The sequence below is a fragment of the Bufo gargarizans genome, chromosome 4 (assembly GCF_014858855.1).
Source record: "Bufo gargarizans isolate SCDJY-AF-19 chromosome 4, ASM1485885v1, whole genome shotgun sequence".
Classification (NCBI taxonomy): Eukaryota; Metazoa; Chordata; class Amphibia; order Anura; family Bufonidae; genus Bufo; species Bufo gargarizans.
This window is the reverse complement of record NC_058083.1, coordinates 380951722-380972742: the sequence shown is the minus strand read 5'-3', so window position 1 is coordinate 380972742 and position 21021 is coordinate 380951722. Positions and strand designations below refer to the sequence as shown.

The 21021-nt window shown below is 44.7% G+C and overlaps 1 protein-coding gene across 2 annotated transcripts in view; it reads right to left on the bottom strand.

The window, feature by feature from the left end:
• The window catches only part of NPHP1 (nephrocystin 1), an 89486-nt gene that overhangs the window by 8983 nt on the left and 59482 nt on the right, over positions 1–21021 (bottom strand). For both annotated transcript variants that reach the window (XM_044292287.1, XM_044292288.1), the window contains exons 16-19: positions 18574–18650; positions 11440–11539; positions 9960–10072; positions 1837–1910 (exon numbers count right to left, since the gene is read on the bottom strand). In XM_044292287.1, coding sequence (XP_044148222.1) covers positions 1837–1910; positions 9960–10072; positions 11440–11539; positions 18574–18650 — 364 coding nt within the window. The remainder of the gene's footprint in view (positions 1–1836; positions 1911–9959; positions 10073–11439; positions 11540–18573; positions 18651–21021) is intronic.

The following is a 21021-nucleotide window of genomic DNA, read 5'->3' as shown; positions in this document are numbered from 1 at the left end:
ACTAAGGTTTGGAGCCTGAGACCCTGTGCATAAAGCTATGATTATAGTTGAGTCAGGGAAACCATTATACCGTATTTTTCGCCCCATAAGACGCACTTTTTCTCCCCCCAAAATAGGGGGAAAAATGCCCCTGCGTCTTATGGGGCGAATGCTGACAGTTTATATTTGTATACTGGAGCGGCGGGGGGCGGGATCTGTGGATGACATTTTTATAGGGGAAATCTGTGGATGGCACTGTTATGGGCTGGGGGGGTCTGTGGATGGCACTGTTATGGGGTGGGGGGTCTGTGGATGGCACATATATAACAGTGCCACCCACAGATCCCCCCTCTAACAGTGCCACCCACAGATCCCCCCTCTAACAGTGCCACCCACAGATCCCCTCTAACAGTGCCATCCACAGATCCCTCCTGTAACAGTGCCAGCCACAGATCCCTCCTGTAACAGTGCCAGCCACAGATCCCCCTGTAACAGTGCAAGCCACAGATCCCCCCATAACAGTGTCCGTCACAGATCCCCCCCCCATTACAGTGTTCGTCATCCACAGATCCCCCCATAAACGTGTCCTTCACAGATCCCCAGTAATAGTGCCATCCACAGACCACCATTAGTTCCAAACCCACCAAAAGCACACCTTTTGGTAAAAAAATTTTTTTTTTCTTATTTTCCTCCCCAAAAACCTAGGTGCGTCTTATGGGGCGAAATAAACAGTATGTATTAGTTAGAGTCCAGCCAGGCAGGTGTTTATTTTGTATTGTTTATGTTTGTGCCGCAATAAAGCACAGTTGGGACATGAAAAATCCATTGTCGGTGAAGATATCTGTGAGAGTGATCCCTGAAAGAGAGCTACCCCTCACACATCTAGCAGTCTAAAGCCTCATTCTCACGTCAGTGTTTTGGTCAGTAATTTCCATCAGTGATTGTGAGCCAAAACCTGGAGTGAAACCTCCACAGAAATCAGGTATAAGAATAAGATCTGCACCTGTTTTGTCTTTAGAGTCGCACCTGGTTTTGGCTCAAAATCACTGATGGAAATAACTAACCAAACACTGATGTGTGAATGAGGCATAATATTGCTCTATGAGGAAAGGACAACTTAAAGCAGTCTAATTCTGCTCTGTGAGAAAAGGATAGCTTCCAGCGATATTGCTCTATGAGGAAAGGATAGGTTCTAGCGATACTGCTCTATGCGGAAAGGATAGCATCTAGCGATACTGCTCTATGGGGAAAGGATAGCTTCTAGCGATACTGCTCTATGAGGAAAGGATAGGTTCTAGCGATACTGCTCTATGAGGAAAGGATAGGTTCTAGCGATACTGCTTTATGAGGAAAGGCATTAGCAATCGTTGAGATTAATACTAAGATGTTACTGTCACCAGAGTATCAAAGAGAATCCAAAGCAACTGAAAGAGGTGACTTTTAAAAATACCTTTATTATTATATCAAAAGGGGTATTGGTATATATGTACCACTATAGTGCAAGGAGACATGTGATTAGGGATTAACAGGGACTGGATAGTAATAGGTTCGGGGACAGGAAGCCTCCACCATCAGGGGGTTGTCCTGGGCTGAGCAGTCTAGGGGGCAATTAGGGTGAGACACTCTGCCCTTGCCCGGTCCATAAGACTCTGCCCCTCTCCCCCGTTTTCCTCTTTCTTCTATCCTGTTACTGTGGGTTTCTTGTTGGGGGCAAATATTCCCCTTTAGAAAATTCTATGCGGAAAGGATAGCATCTAGCAATACTGCTCTATGAGGTTAATAAAACTGAGAATAAGGTTGTCTATCAAGTTCAACAAAGAGCCAAATCCCCCCTTGTGCAAATGATTACTTACTGACCCTTAAAGCATCCATGACATCAGGCTGCTCCAAAAGTCTTGGAAACGTTGCCAGCACAGGATTGCAAATCAAATCTAGAAATGGAAAAATATTATACCGTAATAAAAGAAAACATGAACATAATCTTCCAAGAAACGATCTGGAAATAAAATCCAACTATTTTATTTTATCAAAGCGCCAAATAAAAATCATCTTATATATGATGAAACTTACTGTCGTGTTTCACAGTTCATATACTGTATCCACAACCACACGTTTGGAGAGGTGCCAATGCTGGCCATACATACGATTTACCCGTCGGAAGATCGCTTGGACAACAGCTGTCTCACACCCGAGTATACATGTGCAAAGGCCAAGCATGCATGGGTTCTGAAGGGGTGGAGGGGGTAAGCCGCTGCCAGGCAGGTCTAGCAGCTCTTTATCTCCCAGAGAACAAAAGGATGGGGCATGTTGAAATGCATCTTCCAAATTGCATGGTCACAACTTGACATAAACCACATGAGTCCATTGATTCATCCTGCCTTGTGTCAGTGGTCAAGGAAATACGTAGGGAATCTTTACTTGGCACATATATTAACTCTAAGCCTTCCATAGTACCAGCTACTTTTCCCTACAGGAGAGGGTGCCCTTAACTCTGACAGCCAGCAACACTATAATGAAAACCAGCCATGTATCATCTTAGTAAAACAGTGCACTTACTGCATTAACAAATATGCCCCATTGCACTGCTACAGTCCTCAGTCACGTGGCAGAAAAACATACAGTTCTGTGGTTGCTCCATGTGACGTGAGGTTTTCACACATAGCCATGTGCTGGGTCATCAAAGCAAGGGGTAGAACAGGGTAGGATTGCCTGCCTCTCGCAGTTATGTCATGGCTGATGTCCTCACACTAAGGGCTCATTCAGACGTCCGTATGCTGTCCGTAAAAATGCGGCTCCGTTTTTTTGCTGATCCATAGACTTCAATAGAGCCATGTCCAGGGGAGAGATGGACAGGATAGTGGAGCTGTGGTGGTCTCACTCAACGCTGCCAAAGCCTTTGACAGCGTTGAGTGGGAATATCTATGGGCGGTTATGAATAGGATGGGTTTTGGATCAGGATTTCTTAGATGGGTTAAGCTTCTATATTGTGAGCCTAGGACTAGAATTAGAGTGAATGGTCAGCTGTCACCTGCATTAGCTCTGGAGAGGGGGATGATGCAAGGCTGCCCATTGTCCCCCCTCTTGTTCGCGTTAGCAATAGGGCCGTTAGCATGTATCCTAAGGTCTACGCCATTGGTACGGGGGCTAGTGAGGGGCTCCATGGAAGAACGCGTATCTTTATATGCGGACGATATGCGATACGATTTTTGTAGGTGATTTAGCTAATTCCATGGACTCTATAATATCCATAATTTTGGGGTTTGGTGGCCAGTCTGGACTTCTCATAAATTGGGATAAATCAGTGATCCTCCCAATATCTTCGCACGTGCAAACCTATGATGCCAATTTCTCGTCTTTAAGTACCTTGGTGAATATATTTCTAATAACTTAATGCCTCTGATAGAGAAATTCTAAAATAAGATTGCCACCTGGCACAAGTTACCATTATCGTTGGTGGGTAGAGGCAACCTACTGAAGATGATTCTAATGCCCCAGCTGGTATATATTTTGCACAACTCCCCTGTATGGATTCCTACACATAATTTTTACAAGATTCAACAGCTGTTTCGGTTTTTTCTCTGGAAAAATAATAGAGGTAGGATCAAACATGAGACTCTACAGAGAAATAAGAATGCAGGGGGTTTGGCACTACCTAATCCTATGTTATACTTTTTATCTGCTCAACTACAACATTTCAAGGGTTGGGGTGTGATGGGTGAAATGAGGAAAAGTGGTCGGCTGATGGGGTGGGTCTCGGGTAGGTTTCCCCCACTAACAGCTATAGAGGGAGAAGTAAAAGGAGAAACGGGGCGTATTCCAATTCTACAACTTATGAGAAGAGTATGGGTTAAGGCAAAGAACATTTTAGGAATAACGGGACTGATTAATATCTCACCTTTATGGAACAACGCTGCGCTTCATGAACTGGTTGGCTTGAATGGGTATTCACAGTGGGAAAGCAAAGGGATTTGGAATCTAGGTCATATTTACTCAAATGGGGTCCTAAAGCAGTACCAGCAGATATGTTCTGAATTTGGTTTGCCCTCTACACAGTTCTACAGGTATTTGCAGCTTAGGCATGCGTTGGAAACTCAATCTAAAATAACCAAGGGGACGTTTGTATCTAATCAGATGCTAAACGCAGCGGTTAATGCAGGACCGGTAAAGGGAGCGATTTCCACGGTGTATCAGACCTTGTTAGAGGACTTTCTTAAAAAATACCACCTCAAAATTAGACAACACTGGGAAAGAGATGTGGGTAGCATTATGGATGCGCAATGGGAGGAGGTGTTAGACCTCACCCCTAATTTATCCCTCAGTGAGGCGGCGCGGCTATCCCATTTATATTTAAACCATAGAGTTTCTAAGACCCCTCTGTTTTTATATAAAATTGGCTGTAGAGATAGTCCGGAATGTCCGAAATGTAGAAGTGCTGAGGCAGTTCTATTCCATATGCTATGGGCATGTTCCTTATTGACAACATATTGGAGGGCTGTGATACACCTAGTAAATAGAGTATATAGTGCCAATTTTGCCCTGGACCCTAAGTTGTGCCTATTGGGTATAATACAATCAGTTATAGCCACTGGAATAGGTAGAATGCTATACCAAGCACGGAAAACGCTAGCGGCAAAATGGTTACAATCAATACCTCCAGATATGTCGGAATATGTTCGTAGATTGAATAAGGTGGTTCGCCTGGAAAGGGGAGTGTACCAAAAAAGGAATAATCTATCTAAATTTGAGGTGATATGGGGAGCCTGGATCGATAACTCTGGATGTTGTAGTCCCTGGTTGGCGCTCACAAGAGGTTTAGTCAAAAGTATTAGCATGCCAACCAAAATGGAGTTAGGATACAGTTTACAGTCTGTATGGATGCTTGCTTGAGATGATCTGTGTTCTTATACGCAATTGGGAAGCAGTGATGTGTGATGGGTTACTAATGAGGTTTATGGTGCCGACACCTAAAAATTAGAATCTATTAATAGTGGAGGGCCTTGTGCTATCCACGGTATGCATGTCTAATTCTTATAGGAGGAATATTGTTGGGATTATTATCACTTTGCTCTAGTAGTGATAGGGGGAGGGGGGGGGGTACTGGGAGGTGTTATTGACCACTTTAAGCGCGTATATATTGTAAGAGTATATGCTTGGATATATCACTTCACTATGTACTCATGTGTTTCAAACTACAATTAATGTATGTCTCTTACAATGAATCTACTTATTGTCTAAAAGCATAACATAATGATGTTAAAAAATTGAAAAGCAATAATAAAGAACTGTCAGAATAAAAAATAAATAAAAAATAGAGCCGTGTCCTGATTTTCACTGACAAGTATAGGAAATGTTTAATTTTTTGCTGAGCCGTATAGTGGAAGAAAAGGGCCCCATAGAAGTGAATGGGACAGCATCTAATCTGCAAATAAATGGATCCACATTTTTGCGGACAGCATACGGCCGTCTGAATGAGCCCTAACAGGAAGCAAAGGCAAGTTACCATCTTCAGGTAGATGTCTCATGTCTCGGACAGCATAGACGGCGGTGGTGCAGGGGAATAGGAAGATTTTATAATTTGTAGTCTTTGATTGACTAATGAAATAGAAACATAGAATGTGTCGGCAGATAAGAACCATTTGGCCCATCTAGTCTACCCAATATACTGAATACTATGGATAGCCCCTGGCCCTATCTTATATGAAGGATAGCCTTATGCCTATCCCATGCATGCGTAAACTCCTCCATTGTATTTGCAGCTACCACTTCTGCAGGAAGGCTATTCCATGCATCCACTACTCTCTCAGTAAAGTAATACTTCCTGATATTACTTTTAAACCTGCACATGTTTTGCACAAGCAATACCTATGGAACACTAAATAATAAGGTATTAATATGTTTTGGGTCTCTGCTCTTCAGCACTCGGCACGTTTTTGTGGTTCCTACATTTTTCCACTCACAGTTGATCATGGAATATGTTAGCGGGAATACATTTCACAATGCAACACTGTACGGGTGGCAACATGAGCAGATCCCGTGCGTGGAATCCACTGCGTGAAAGAGAGCCAAGCCCCATTCCGGACAGCAGAGACACGGAGCAGTAACATGATTGATAATCCTCCATGCCCCTCTGTGATCTTTTTACTACAAAATCAGCGTGAGATAAAGTTCTCACCGTGGTTTTGTAGTAAAAAGATCAGAGAGGCATGGAGGATTATCAATCATGTTACTGCTCCGTGTCTCCGCTGTCTGGAGCAGGGCTTGGCTCTCTGTCACGCAGTGGATTCCACGCACGGGATCTGCTCATGTGAAAGAGCCCTTAGAACGACCCATCATTTCACAAAGGCTTGTAAAGTCAAACTGCACGGCCAGGGCTGGATTTTATACACCTGTGGCAATGGGACTAAATAAAACCTTTGAATTCAATGATTAAAGGGAACCTGTCACCCCAAAAAATCGCTTACTAAGCTGTTAATAGTACCTTATAGTGCTGCATAGTAGTTTCCTAATGCACTTTTTCATCTAGCCTCCTTGAGAAATCGATGTTTTATTCAACCGCTGCCCCCTGCTTCAAGTCAGGTTTGAAGTCAAGCGGGCAGCGGCCTAGGCGTCTCCAATCCTGCTCTCCCCGCCTCCCGCCTCCTTTATGGACACGCCGGATCTCAGTGCCGGGACCGCGCTCCCAGCCCGCATGCACAGTAAAGGGCTGCTGTAGCGCAATCCCGGCTCCGGCTCGTACACTCAGCCGGCTTCAGTTTCGCTACTGCGCATGCGCCCGGCATCTTCTGTAACTGCGCTAGTATATAAGGCCGTGTGTGTGTACGAGCCGGAGCCGGGATTGCGCTACAGCAGCCCTTTACTGCGCATGCGGGCTGGGAGCGCGGTCACGGCACTGAGATCCGGCGTGTCAATAAAGGCGGCGGGAGGCGGGGAGAGCAGGATTGGAGACGCCTAGGCCGCTGCCCGCTTGACTTCAAACCTGACTTGAAGCAGAGGGCAGCGGCTGAATAAAACATTGATTTCTCAAGGAGGCTAGATGCGGCTAAACGATAAAAAAGTGCATTAGGACACTACTATGCAGCACTATAAGGTACTATTAACAGCTTAGTAAGCGATTTTTTGGTGACATGTTCCCTTTAAGCTGTTTCTCCTAATGCATTTGTCCATATAGTGTATCTAATGCACCTAGAAGACATACGCTGGGTGAATTATGTTATGTATCAATGACAGCTTTCTCTGAAGAAATAATGAACTTTGTACAAACTATTCATCCTAAACAGGTTAATGGGTATAATTACAACCTTCAGGTGGAGTACATGTTCTTTTAATTTAAACTGGCACTCATTATAAACACCCTGTTAGACAGGACTGCATGTATTGCAAAAGGTGTCCTATGTCACCATCAATATTGGATCCCATTAAGACAACCTATGCCTTACAGGAAAAGGGTTAAGACTATGATCAGAAGTGGATCCGGCCGCTAGGACCCCCATCAATCATGAGAATGGGGGACCGTGCTTCTTGCTTGAATGGAGTGGCAGACATGTGTGCAAGTCCAACACTCTATTCATTTCTATGGGACTGCCAAAGACAGTCAAGTATGCTTGACTATCTCTGGCACTACAAGCGCTCGGCTATCTCTGGCACTACAAGCGCTCGGCTATCTCTGGCACTACAAGCGCTCGGCTATCTCTGGCACTACAAGCGCTCGGCTATCTCTGGCACTACAAGCGCTCGGCTATCTCTGGCACTACAAGCGCTCGGCTATCTCTGGCACTACAAGGGCTCGGCTATCTCTGGCACTACAAGGGCTCGGCTATCTCTGGCACTACAAGGGCTCGGCTATCTCTGGCACTACAAGGGCTCGGCTATCTCTGGCACTACAAGGGCTCGGCTATCTCTGGCACTACAAGGGCTCGGCTATCTCTGGCACTACAAGGGCTCGGCTATCTCTGGCACTACAAGGGCTCGGCTATCTCTGGCACTACAAGGGCTCGGCTATCTCTGGCACTACAAGGGCTCAGCTATCTCTGGCAGTCTGGCAGTACAAGCGCTCGGCTATCTCTGACAGTAAAAGCACTCGGCTATCTCTGACAGTACAAGCGCTCGGCTATCTCTGACAGTACAAGCGCTCGGCTATCTCTGACAGTACAAGCGCTCGGCTATCTCTGACAGTACAAGCGCTCGGCTATCTCTGACAGTACAAGCGCTCGGCTATCTCTGACAGTACAAGCGCTCGGCTATCTCTGACAGTACAAGCGCTCGGCTATCTCTCGCAGTACAAGCGCTCGGCTATCTCTCGCAGTACAAGCGCTCGGCTATCTCTCGCAGTACAAGCGCTCGGCTATCTCTCGCAGTACAAGCGCTCGGCTATCTCTCGCAGTACAAGCTATCTCTGGCACTACAAGCGCTCGGCTATCTCTGGCACTACAAGCGCTCGGCTATCTTTGGCACTACAAGCGCTCGGCTATCTGTGGCACTACAAGCGCTCGGCTATCTCTGGCACTACAAGCGCTCGGCTATCTCTGGCACTACAAGCGCTCGGCTATCTCTGGCACTACAAGCGCTCGGCTATCTCTGGCACTACAAGCGCTCGGCTATCTCTGGCACTACAAGCGCTCGGCTATCTCTGGCACTACAAGCGCTCGGCTATCTCTGGCAGTACAAGCGCTCGGCTATCTCTGGCAGTACAAGCGCTCGGCTATCTCTCGCAGTACAAGCGCTCGGCTATCTCTGGCAGTACAAGCGCTCGGCTATCTCTGGCAGTACAAGCGCTCGGCTATCTCTGGCAGTACAAGCCCTCGGCTATCTCTGGCAGTACAAGTGATCGGCTATCTCTCGCAGTGCAAGCGCTCGGCTAACTCTGGCAGCCAATAGATCTGACTGGAGCAGCATGTGTGACTGCCGCTCCAGTCATCAGCGTGGAGCAATCGGACTCCTGCTGATAAGACACTTATCCCTTATCTGGTGGACACACCATACCACATTAACAGTACACTGGATTAACACTAAATTGCTGGCACCCACGGAAGGAACATGGTGAGTTATATTAATTCTATCCATTACAACAATCAAAAGACACTGAGCAGAAAAGTAAAACAAAAAAAGGACTATCACAGAAATCAGACTGAGGGCTCATGCACACGAACGTATGTATTTTGCAGTGCGCAAAACATGGATCCGCAAAAAATACAGATGAAGTCTGTGCGCATTCTGCTTTTTGCAAAACGGAACAGCTGGCCCCTAATAGAACAGTCCTATCCTTGTCAGTTATGCAGACAATAATAGGACATGCGGACATATGGAAATGGAATGCAATTTTTTTGCGGACCCATTGTAATAATTGGTTCCGTATATGGTCTGCAAAAAAAATGGAACGGACACGGAAAAAAAATACATTTGTGTGCGTGTGACCTGACACTAACTTGTTGCTTTTGTCCGTATTTCCGTTCCGCAAAAATAGTAACATATTTGTCTGCATTACGGACAAGGATCATACTGTTCTATTAGGGGCCAGCTGTTACTTTCCGCAAAATACAGAATGCACACGGACATCATTAGCATGTTTTGCACATCAGTGTTTTGCGGACCACAAAATACATACGGTCCTGTGCATGAGCTCTAAAATATATCATTTATCCTGACTCACAAGTTCTTCAAACTGAAATTCTGCACAATTCCCACCTCACCAGTTACTACTTCCTTATGTCAATGCAGCACAATTACACCACGTGACCACACATGTCGTAAATGTGAATGGGTGACGGAGTTAAGTGGAGCCGGATAACACCGTATAACACTGCTGATAAAAGTGGTATATGACAGCAGTGACTGGCAAAATGGCAACGGCACCGAATTTTAATTTCTTTTTTTTTGCTTTTGAGTGTTGGAATACCTGATCCACATCCTGAATACAAATGTCCCCTAAGTACAGGGCATGAGGAACAAGGTACCGGTAATACAAGAATGAGACACATTTGTACCTGTGCTCTGCATACTTGTTCTTTCTTTCAGAAGCACATCACCAAGGATTTGACGGTAGTACACCAGCAACGGAACATAACACATGCTGCCGACCAGTGTCTCTGGAAGCAGACTGCAAGAAACACACGTTATCCAGGAGTCTACACAATCTCTTCTTTCAATTCACTTTCCCAAGTTAACAATCCATAATCAAGCTTAATTTAAAGGGGTTCTGCACGTTGTTTTAACTGATGACCTATCCTCTGGATTGATCATCAGCTTCCGATCGGCGGGGGTCCGACACCTGGGACCCCCGCCGATCAGCTGTTTGAGAAGGTAGCGGCGCTCCAGTAGCTCCGCAGCCTTCTTACTGTTTACCGCCAGCCCACTGACGTCACGACTAGTATCAACTAGCGTGGGTGCGGCTAAGCTCCATTCAAGTGAACAGAGCTTAGCCCCGCCCACACTAGTTGATACTAGTCGTGACGTCAGTGGGCCGGCAGTAAACAGTGAGAAGGCCGCGGCGCTCCTGGAGCACTGCTGCCTTCTCAAACAGCTGATCGGCGGGGGTCCCAGGTGTCGGACCCCCACCGATCTGAAGGTGATGATCTATCCAGAGGATAGATCATCATTTAAAACAAAGTGCAGAACCCCTTTAAGGTGGTATTCCACTTTAAAGGGGTTGGTCACTTTATGGTTATTGTTGACCAATGTATTTGTGAGATGATCATATGGCACTTACTAATATAGCCTTTGTTGAAATTCTATATTTCATAAGGTAGGCCCCTTGTTTGCCATATCTTCTGTGCTGTCCACTCAGAGGTCCTGTCCATAAAATGGCTGCTGATGGAGGGTCATGTGACCAGGTTAATAACCTCCATGTGATGTCTTCTACATTCTAGTCTTTATTAGTATACTCCTACATTCTAGTCTTACTATATTAGCAAGTCCCCTATAACCATCTTACAAACACATTGGTCAACAGTAACCAGAAAGTGGCCAACCCCTCTAACAAATAGGGAGAACCTGAAAGAAACTCAGACATGCTTGATGCCTGCTGATGAAGGTGATAATTACACACATAGGCAATGGGGGAGATTTATCGAAACTGATGAAAGGGAAAACTGGCTTAGTTGCTCACAGCAACCAGATTCCACCAGATCACCTTTGGAAAATGAAAAATGGAATCTGGTTGCTAGCGGCAATTAAGCCAGTTTTCCCTTTCACCAGTTTTGATAAATCTCATCCCCTATATATACTGTGCAGTTGACTTTCGTGCTGTAATTCCTATTACAATCCTATAAATTTACTATACGATTGCCATATATCTATCAGTCTGCAAATGATAAATGCAACATAATAAATTTGGTGCACGTAGGTAGACTTTTTTCCTTATTTCTCAAGGTTAGCATATATATACACCAATATTGCTGCAGCTCTGTGAGTTGAAGCCTCCAGGTCTGCTCTACCCAAGTTCCCCCTAAGGTGCTATGTTCTTACTTTAACATTTCTCTCCTTCTTCTGTTCAGTGATCTAATCTTCACAAGAAGCCGGGGTTGTCTTCTCTGTGCTATCATTTGATGGAAGACGCCACTTGTTGCTAGGAGGTGAAATATATATGCGTTTTATTCATTTTCTAAAAGCAAATTAACGTATTGGGGGTCATTTACTAACAGAAGTATGCTAGCTTTTGGCATTTTTACACCGCCCTTGCCACCTAGGGGCTGGGGCATTAGCCCAGCAAGTTTACACCTGGAAAAAGGCAAAAGGCATGGTTTTTAATCTGTGAGCATGGATTACCGGAGGTGCACCTAATTTATTTTCAAATGTTTTTATTTGAAGTTGACATACTAAAGGAGTACACGGGGGGGGGGGGGGGCTTGGGCTTGTGGCCAGCAGCCGAAATGACTGGATGTGTGTGAGCTGAGCTCCGCAGCCGGCGCAGAACTACAGGGCAAATCCTGACTACTACCAGCCATCACCAGCATAACAGAATTCTTGGAGTAACCCCGACATCATCAGGAAGCGGGCACATATCCGACTTACCCTGAAGTATGAGCTGAAGTGAGCAGCGAGACCAATGGCATGAGCACCCGAAGAGGAGCTGAGGGGTGGAGGTGTACAACGCTGCTGCGGCTGTGAAGACGCCAAAAGAACCCTCTAACCCCCTGCTGGGACTATATCCTTAATACAGGGGTGCAGGACAACCTCAGCACAGCCTCTGCACACTCCTCTGGCGGGCCCTATAGCCAAAAAGAAGCCAATTGAGCTATATAAGTGCTCATAATAGATTTGCATCAGATATACTTGCTCTCAAATCAATATAATAATGGGGCCACAAAAGGCACAAAGTGCGGCAGACAAACTAAAAGAGTTCGCAAGACAACCAGAGGAGGCGTCGCGGTCTCCCCTACCGCAGCGAAATGTGCGCACAAGCGGTAGCACTGCCTCAGACACTGTAGTCCCTGCAACAGCTCCTGAAGATGCTCAGGATGAACCCACCCTGAAGCAAGTAACAGCACAAGTCCTAGAGGCTATTACGGCCTGCAAGACATCTCCTACAGGGAAACTGGATGAAGTTAAGATTGATCTAGGCCTCCTGCGTCAAGACATTCATAATTTGCGGGACAAAGTCCAACATGCTGAAGAACGTATATCACGCATTGAAGATGCAACAGCAACTGTTCCCAGATCCATATCCGAGCTTAACACCAAAGCGGATGACTTGGAAAATAGACTCCGGAGAAATAATATAAGAATAATCGGCTTGCCCGAAAGAGTAGAGGGTCGTACTCCAGATAAGTTTATAGAGAATTGGATTAAATAACTTTTCCCAGGTGCAAACTTCTCTTTGGCATTTGCATTTGAAAGGGCTCACAGGGTACCGGCCAAACATCTGCCACCTGAAGCCCCAACCCGACCCATGCTCGCAAGAAATGAAATATGATAATTCCAGAGTTTCCATCTTCCCAGACTTTTCCATGGAGCTGCAAAAACAACGTGTCACCTTTATGGAAACAGCGGCTGAGAGAAGCCAACATACCTTACTCCATGGGATATCCTGCAAAATTAAAAGTGGTAGACTGAGATAGAGCGGTTTTCTTCACCTCCCCTGGAGAAGTTGCTGAATGGCTAGCCTTAAGGCGAAGACGAGGGAATCCTTGAACCCCTCTAAGGACTGATCACCAGAAGGCGCCATCGGACTGGTTAGGCTAAGTTGAAATGTTTTCAATATGATCAAATACAGCTTACTGTTCATTCTGTTACATATTTTAGCTACTGATTAAGGGCTAACTCAACCATATCTTTATGCTTAACTAGAGGTATTAAAGTAGTTACTGCAGCCTGCATGCCTCTGTCAAACCATCACCAATGATGGAGGCATTCTGGTTTCACTGGCCTAGAGTCTGGTATTGAAAGGAGCCACACCAGACTCAACATTTACTCAGCGAATACTTTTCAGTCAAGGAGTACAGTTGGTATTTCTAGTTTTCTAAGGTTTCTATGTTCAAGGTTGCTCAAACAAATTTGCTATACCTTATCACAACCATTGCAATTTGTTCAGCTCCTGATATTGTTAAGATTTCACAGCTTATGGTTATTAATGTTAGTATGTTTATGGTTAATCAAACACACATGCTCAGTATCATCACTATGATAGACGATATGTCTAGCTCCTGACAACATATTCGAGCCCAGGATTCCATGGAATGTACGGGATTAGGGACTCCACAAAAACTATCAATGGTGCAGTCTTTTATTAGAAACTCCAGCCCGTTCATTACAAGGAACCCCTCACAGCTAAGCAGATTCTTAACATAATTTAGATGGCATGACCTCTGGAGGTCTAGATATCCCAGGTCTAGAGTACTGTATATTCATGTCAAAGTAGCAGTCACAACTCCCTAATCAGGATACACTATATACTAGGCAATGAATCAACATTGTTAAATCCGAGGTCCATAACGTACTTGCCCCGAGGAATTTCGGATAATTCACCAGTACTTGGCACATTGATTTAAAGTGTCCCCTCAATAATGTACAGAGTGAACATACACCCATTCTGGTTGAACCTCATGGGCGCATCAGATGGGATATCATATCAAATACAGGAGTTCATTAGAACACATGAAAACGAATCCAACATTGGGCTGGTATGGGACACATTAAAAGTTTTTTTACTGGGGCACTACACTAACCTATCCTACATCAAAAGAGACACTAAAAGATCAGAATTGGAACTGGAGTCTCGGTGCACCACTCTAGAACAGCAATATATTAGTCACCCGACTGACGCCAACAGAAGTCAGTGGCTGCAGCCGGGGAGACAATACTTAGCAATACTTAAAGATAAAGCTGATAGGAAATTGTTCTTTATGAAACAAACTGCTTGGGAAATCAATCAGCTAAGCTGCTGGCCCAATTGATCCAACATGACTTAGCAATTAGGGATCACATGGGACAAGTACTTAAGAAACCATTCTCAGCGCCTTCACACATTTTTATCGAGACTTATATAGATCCAATATAACAGCATCCGAAACGGAGATAGCTACCTATTTAGAAGACATTTCTTTCCCCAAAGTCACCACATCACAAAGTGCCCAATTGGATCAGCCTATTGGCTTGGAGGAGATACTGCAGGCAATAGCAGATCTAAATACCCGGAAATGCCGGGGCCCAGATGGGCTCCACAAAGAACTATACGCCAGATGTGCAGAGGTGTTGGCCCCCCCCCAACTGCTGACCACCTTTCACTCAGCTCTAGAAACAGGACACTTACTGGAGTTGTTTAAGGAAGCCACTGTAATACTCCTGCTCAAACCTGACAAGGATTCTATTGATTGCGGATCGTATAGACACATAGCACTGCTAAATGTGGACTACATAATCCTAACGAGAATTTTAGCCTCTCGTCTCAACCGGGTAATTCTATCATTAATCCACGAAGACCAAACAGGCTTTATGCCAGAGAGGTCCACCACAGACAACATAAGAGGGGTACAGGTGGTTACACAGCTGGGCTATTCCATGAATGCAGACGGGGCACTAGCGTCATTAGATGCAGCCAAAGCATTCGATTCCATAGAATGGTCATATCTAACTGGCTGTCGTTGAGGCTTTGGGTTTGGACCTCAGTTCCTTAGCTGGATCAGCATCCTGTATAGCAACCGGCTAAGTAGGCTTCTGGTCAATGGAGAATTGTCAGACAGTTTCCTCCTTCATAGAGGGACGAGACAGGGTTCCCCTTTATCACCACTTTTATTTGCCATTAAGGTGAGACACAGCAATAACATATCTGGAGTAACCATGGGGGAGAAGGAGGTTCGAATAGGATTGTACGCTGATGACATGATTTTATATCTGTCATCGCCTGAATCGTCTCTCAGCAATGCGGTGAATCTGATAGATGAATTTGGGGACTACTCGGGTCTGAGAATTAACTGGGGGAAATCGGTGTACATGCCACTGGCCAGGGCAGAATGGAATGGACCCTAACATGTCTCTCAGCTGAAAGTGGTGGATAACTTTAAATATCTAGGAGTCAAAATCATCAAGGAGATATTCCCAGGCTTTATCACTTAATATGTGTCCGCTGATTGAACATATCTGGAATAAATTTAACAACTGGAAACCGTTGCCTATCTCGGTGGCAGGGCGGATTAATTTAGTTAAAATGAATATACTCCCAAAAGTGCTATATACCGTTCAACATGCAGAGACGTATATACCCAAATTAATGTTCAAACAATTAGATGCCATGACAAGGGTTTTTATATGGGGCAGATCCCGTGCCAAACTCAGCTTAGATACGTTGAGACGTCCTAAACTGGAGGGAGGCATGGCCCTACCGGATTATTTTATATATTACCTAGCTAGCCAGTTAAGGCTTAATAACACCTGGGTCACAACAGACCTGCCTACCTCAGAGGACTTCCTTAAAACTTATCTTAAATGCAATACTTTGTGGTCGGTATTGGAGGGGCCATCAAAATTACCAGCTAGATTTACAGAGGTAGTTTCAAACATACCCTTGTGGGGAAATCAGTCCATACCAAATATACAGGGAGTAATGGGAGCGGATAAATGGAAGTTGGCGGGAGCCAAAACCCTAGGTGATATTTATGATCAAGGAATTATGATGACATTCAAGGCTTTGGCAAATTGGCACAAAAATATAATATACCACACACCCATTTATTTTCATACCTACAACTTAGGGCTGCAGTACAGAGAAAATTTCCGCACGGCAGCAACAGAGTGTCCAAATATCCACTCATAGGAGTTATTAAAACCCAGGGTCCCAGAGGATTAGTATCGAGGAGACATGGCTAAGTAGGTGTACCGGGACATTCGTATACCTCAACATTGCTATGCTTTAAATGATGTCATGGGGGCGGGTAGCATTGCAATGGATGGTTAGAGATGCGACTGTATTATTGGTTACACTATTTTCTGTATTAAGAGAATTGGACCATACAGGTATTGGAACCTCCATATATACATTGTATTTGGCAACAAAAGTGTATGATACTGTTGTATTTCCATTTCTGTCAATAAAAAAGTTGAAAAAAAAATAAAGGAGTACATACAGTGTGATATGATAAGAGGTACTTTACAGCATTTCTTTTAGTAACAAGTCCTCGGTAAAAGTCCCAACATAGACAATCCGAGTAATATATTGGAGCTACTACGTCAACCTTCCGACATCAGCCGGTTTTTCCATATAAGTGGAGAAGGGAGAGAAGGGGAGTGAAGGGGAAAAGTATGGGTTATGGGGGGATTAGTAATACGGAAACCATAACTTGACACCCCGCAAACCGCACGGTAATTAGAACGTAACAGTAGTCCAACATGTTGACCTCTCCTCCACAGTCAGTGGATTTAAAACCCAAGCAAGCACGCGGCCCGCAAGGACCCCAGCTGAGCCCTCAAGTAGAATCATATCTCTGAGATTGGCGGATCGTTTAATAAGACACGCGTCTGATACCAGGAAGTGAGTTGAAAACATTCCTGAATGCATCTTCTAACCTGGAGGGGCAGTATATCTATGAAGCTCTCCCATTTTTTCACATGGATCTCCTTCCTGGAAGACGCCTCCACCCAGTCCATCTTCATTAAGAAGGAGACTTTCTCCAGAAATAGCTTAAACAGTGGGGGTGCGGGGTCAATCCATGTGTGGAGGATAGTCTTGATTCCTGCTGCTGCTATCAGACATAACAATTTCCTACTACCACTGGTGCAACGTTTACTATTCAGGTCAATGTACCCAAAGATGACCCATATAGGATCTAGAGGTGCTGCTGATGTCAGATGGGTGGTAGTAAATGTGTGGACTTTACGCCAGAAAGATGGTATCACCGGGCACTGCCACAAACAATGGAAAATGCCTGCTCCTGTTTCTTTACATCGGAAACAAACTTTAATGGCAGATTTCTGAAAGTTTTAATTCACCTTTGGGTTCATCTGGATTTGCAGACAGAAAATGTGTGCAGTGCACTGGGCAAAGCGATTGAAATTTGTACAAATCTCATCCACACGCTCTGCAAATCGTCCATGCAGAAAATCACCCGTCAGTTTCTGACGCAGAAATGTTGCAGGGTTTTTTTGCGGATTTTTTCCCATTAAGTTCAAAGTTCCACAACAAACTGTTGCGGAATTTGCTACAGCAAAATTTTCAAGTTAAATTTAGAAGAAAAACAAACAAAACTATAGCTTCCGTGGCTCCCTTGCCTGGTGCCATGCCGGTCTCTGAACAACCTAACAGCTTGTGATGTCTCTTCCCATCTGACTGCCATTGCAGGAGCCTGAGTTGTACAGACTGGCATAGGACCAGGCAAGAGAGCCAGGGAAGGGGTGAGTATAGTGGGGCACATTTACTTTACTTTAGTTTCTCCCTCTATGCTTCTGTTAGACTTGTATAATTTACGACCAGGCATACAACTTGTCATAAATTAGGCACATCTGTGGCAGTTCTTGCCCCTGGCGTAAGAACGGGCTGGCGTAGTTTTTCGCTAACCTGTTTCCAAATGTTAGTAAGTTTGCCGGGGCTGGAGTCTTGGCCTCCGACACGCCCAACTGGCGGACATGACGTATAACTGGCTATGCAACTAAATGTTGTCACACAAGCTGTTAGAAAAGGGGACTTGCGACTATTTTATGCCGGTCTTAGTCTCCCCCTTGCCCGCCCTGCAGTAAGATTCATCTACTTTATGACGAGGCATGCTCCTCGAAATAAATTAGGCACATCTATGGCAAATGTCCAGTCAAAAAAGGGGACTTGCGACTATTTCATGCCTAAAATATTGGCAAGTCCCTTTCTAAATGTGCCCCAGTGTCTTTTATTTTCACTGCTTGACTGTTTTCCGCAGGTGAAATCGACAAGCAAACCTGCGCCAAAATCCACACGGATTGGCGTGGACTTGGTGCCGGCAATTTCCCTGCAAATTCTTATGGAACTGCTGTGGAAGTTTTCCAGAGCAACTGTTTATCTGCTGCATGAATAGAAACCTGGTGAACAAAATATTCTATTGGTCAGCTCCCGAGCACAGCGGTGGGGGATCCTTCAAACTAAAGCTATAGTCACCTCTGGGGAACAGAATACAAAATACTGGCGACACTGTCAGTGCATACCTCGTCTCGATATAGATGGATCAACTTCTACCCCTCGTTCATACGGTGTTCCACCATTTAACGTCAGTTCATACGTCCTAAACAGAAATAAAAAGAAAGCAGGATAAACTGAAAGAACATGTCCTACCCAGGACAACAGCAAGCAAAAACATAAACAGGAACCGAAGTTGTAAGTGTGCGTTCAGTGCCGCCAAAATTCTGCAAACATAATGGGGCATATTTACTAAGACCGGCTTTTTAAGTCGGTCTTAGTTTCCCCCTTGCGTTGCTGTTAGATTCGTCTAATAAATTAGGTGCATCTGTGGCAGACCTTGTGCCTGGCGTAAAAACTAACATTTCCAGGTGTAATTGTAAGTAAATTTGCCTAGGCTGGAGTCCTGGTCCTGGCACTGCCCCGCCCAACTGGCAGACACGGCGTAAAACCGGCCGCGTGACGAAATATCGTCACACGGCCAGTTAAAAAGGGGATTTGCGACTATTTTTTGCCTAAAATAGTCGCAAGTTCCTTAGTAAATGTGGCCCGATGTGATTACAACATGTGAATACACTCTCAATCTGTTATTTGATCACCTATGGCAATTATTAACACTCCATGATGCAATCGGCAACCTTCATACAGCAGTGGTGGCCGTGCTTGCACATGATAGTAAAAAGCGCTAGCCTATGTGAGCTCCCACGGTCCCGGCCACCAGAGGCCAACACTTTTTTCCACAGTGTGTAAGGACAGCCACCCTTGATGGATTACAGGGTGGTCGAAACGAGCGGTGTATAATGTGATGGAAAAATGAATCTATCCAGCAAAAGAAGCAATATGGACAATCACAATACATTAGTAAGTGCCTTGTATTACCTTTGTCTACATAATAAATGCCATTTGCTGAAGTGACAACCCTTTTAATGGATGAGCCATGTATGTAAAAGCTAGTGCACAGTGCTGTATGGAAACAGAGGTGATCGCGTGCTGGTATCTTTGGAACTATATATATATATATATATATATATATATACTTTCACACTAGAGTTCACAAAAAATGAATGAGCTATTTTGTCTGTCTTTTTGAGGTTTCTAATGGAGCCTCCAATTCAGATGTGAAAGAAGCCTCACATTGTCCACAGGACTAGTGTATGTAAATATGTTAAAGCCTTTCGTTAATACAGTTTATGATCACGGTCATGTAATCTCCAGCTCATTCCAAGTCAGTTAATGGGTTGTAAACCCCACATAAATCACAATGGCCGCAGAGTGCTGATTATAGAACGTGCAGTAAAGGCATCAGCAGCCTGGACTGGAGGAGGTTTGCACTCAGCTTCTGGACAAGGAGCTACTGAGATTTCTTCGGGCTTGTATATTCTGCTTTACAATCTAATAAAACTATTTGACTTCAAGATTATGGGCCTTTTTGGGCTTAGTCATTTCCCTTTTCCAATTATTACACCACTTTAGTGTTCCTAACTACTTTCTATACTTGAAATTAACTTTGTTGCAGTTTATAATTAAAATGATTTTCTGCCTAGAGGGGATAATTCGGATTTCTAACAAGCCAAGCACATGTGACAATACTGGAGCGCATTTCCTTATAAAATCAAGTAAATGGGAGGATTTGTTCTCTTCTGTCGAGATGGTAAAAGAAGGGGCATTCTAGTTACATCTCTTATCCACAGGATAATTATTAGATCATTGAGGGGTCCTACCTCTGGGACCCCCACCAATCACAACAGGGGCTCCGTACCACCTTCAGCCCCTGAAATGAACAGACTGCCAGGTCAGGCATGCACATGGCCCCACCACTCATTTCTATGGGAGTTCTGGAGATAGCGGAGTACAATGCTCAGCTGTCTCCAGAATTCACCCAGAAATGAATGCCCGACTGGCCACTCTGTTCATTCCGGAGGGGCTGCAAGGGGTATGGGGCACCTATTTTTGTGATTGGTGGGGGTCCCAGAGATAGGACCCTAATGACCTAATAGTTATCCCCTATCCTGCGGATCGGGAATAACTTTATGTTACCGGAATACCCCTTTAAGTAGGTTTCAAGGAGACTTGAGTGAGAGACAATATGGCTGCTGTCTTAGTTTTCAAAAGAGTTGTCACAGTGCGCTACCCGAGTCCTAAACGGCAAATTGGCTAAACTATGCAACAATACAAGAATGAAGGATAGATCACTTCACAGTCAGAATTAGGGGGTCTGGAAACGCAAAGTGATAACTCTTTTTTGGGAGACTTGAGCAGTGAGACTCTGGAACTCTCTGCCTGAGGAGGTGGTGATGGAGAGTACAATAAAGGAATTCAAGAGGGGCCTGGATGTATTTCTGGAGTGTAATAATATTACAGGCTATAGCTACTAGAGAGGGGCAGTTGATCCAGGGAGTTATCCGATTGCCTGATTGGAGTGAGGAAGGAATTTTTTTCCCCTAAGGCTACATGCACACGACCGTATGTGTTTTGCA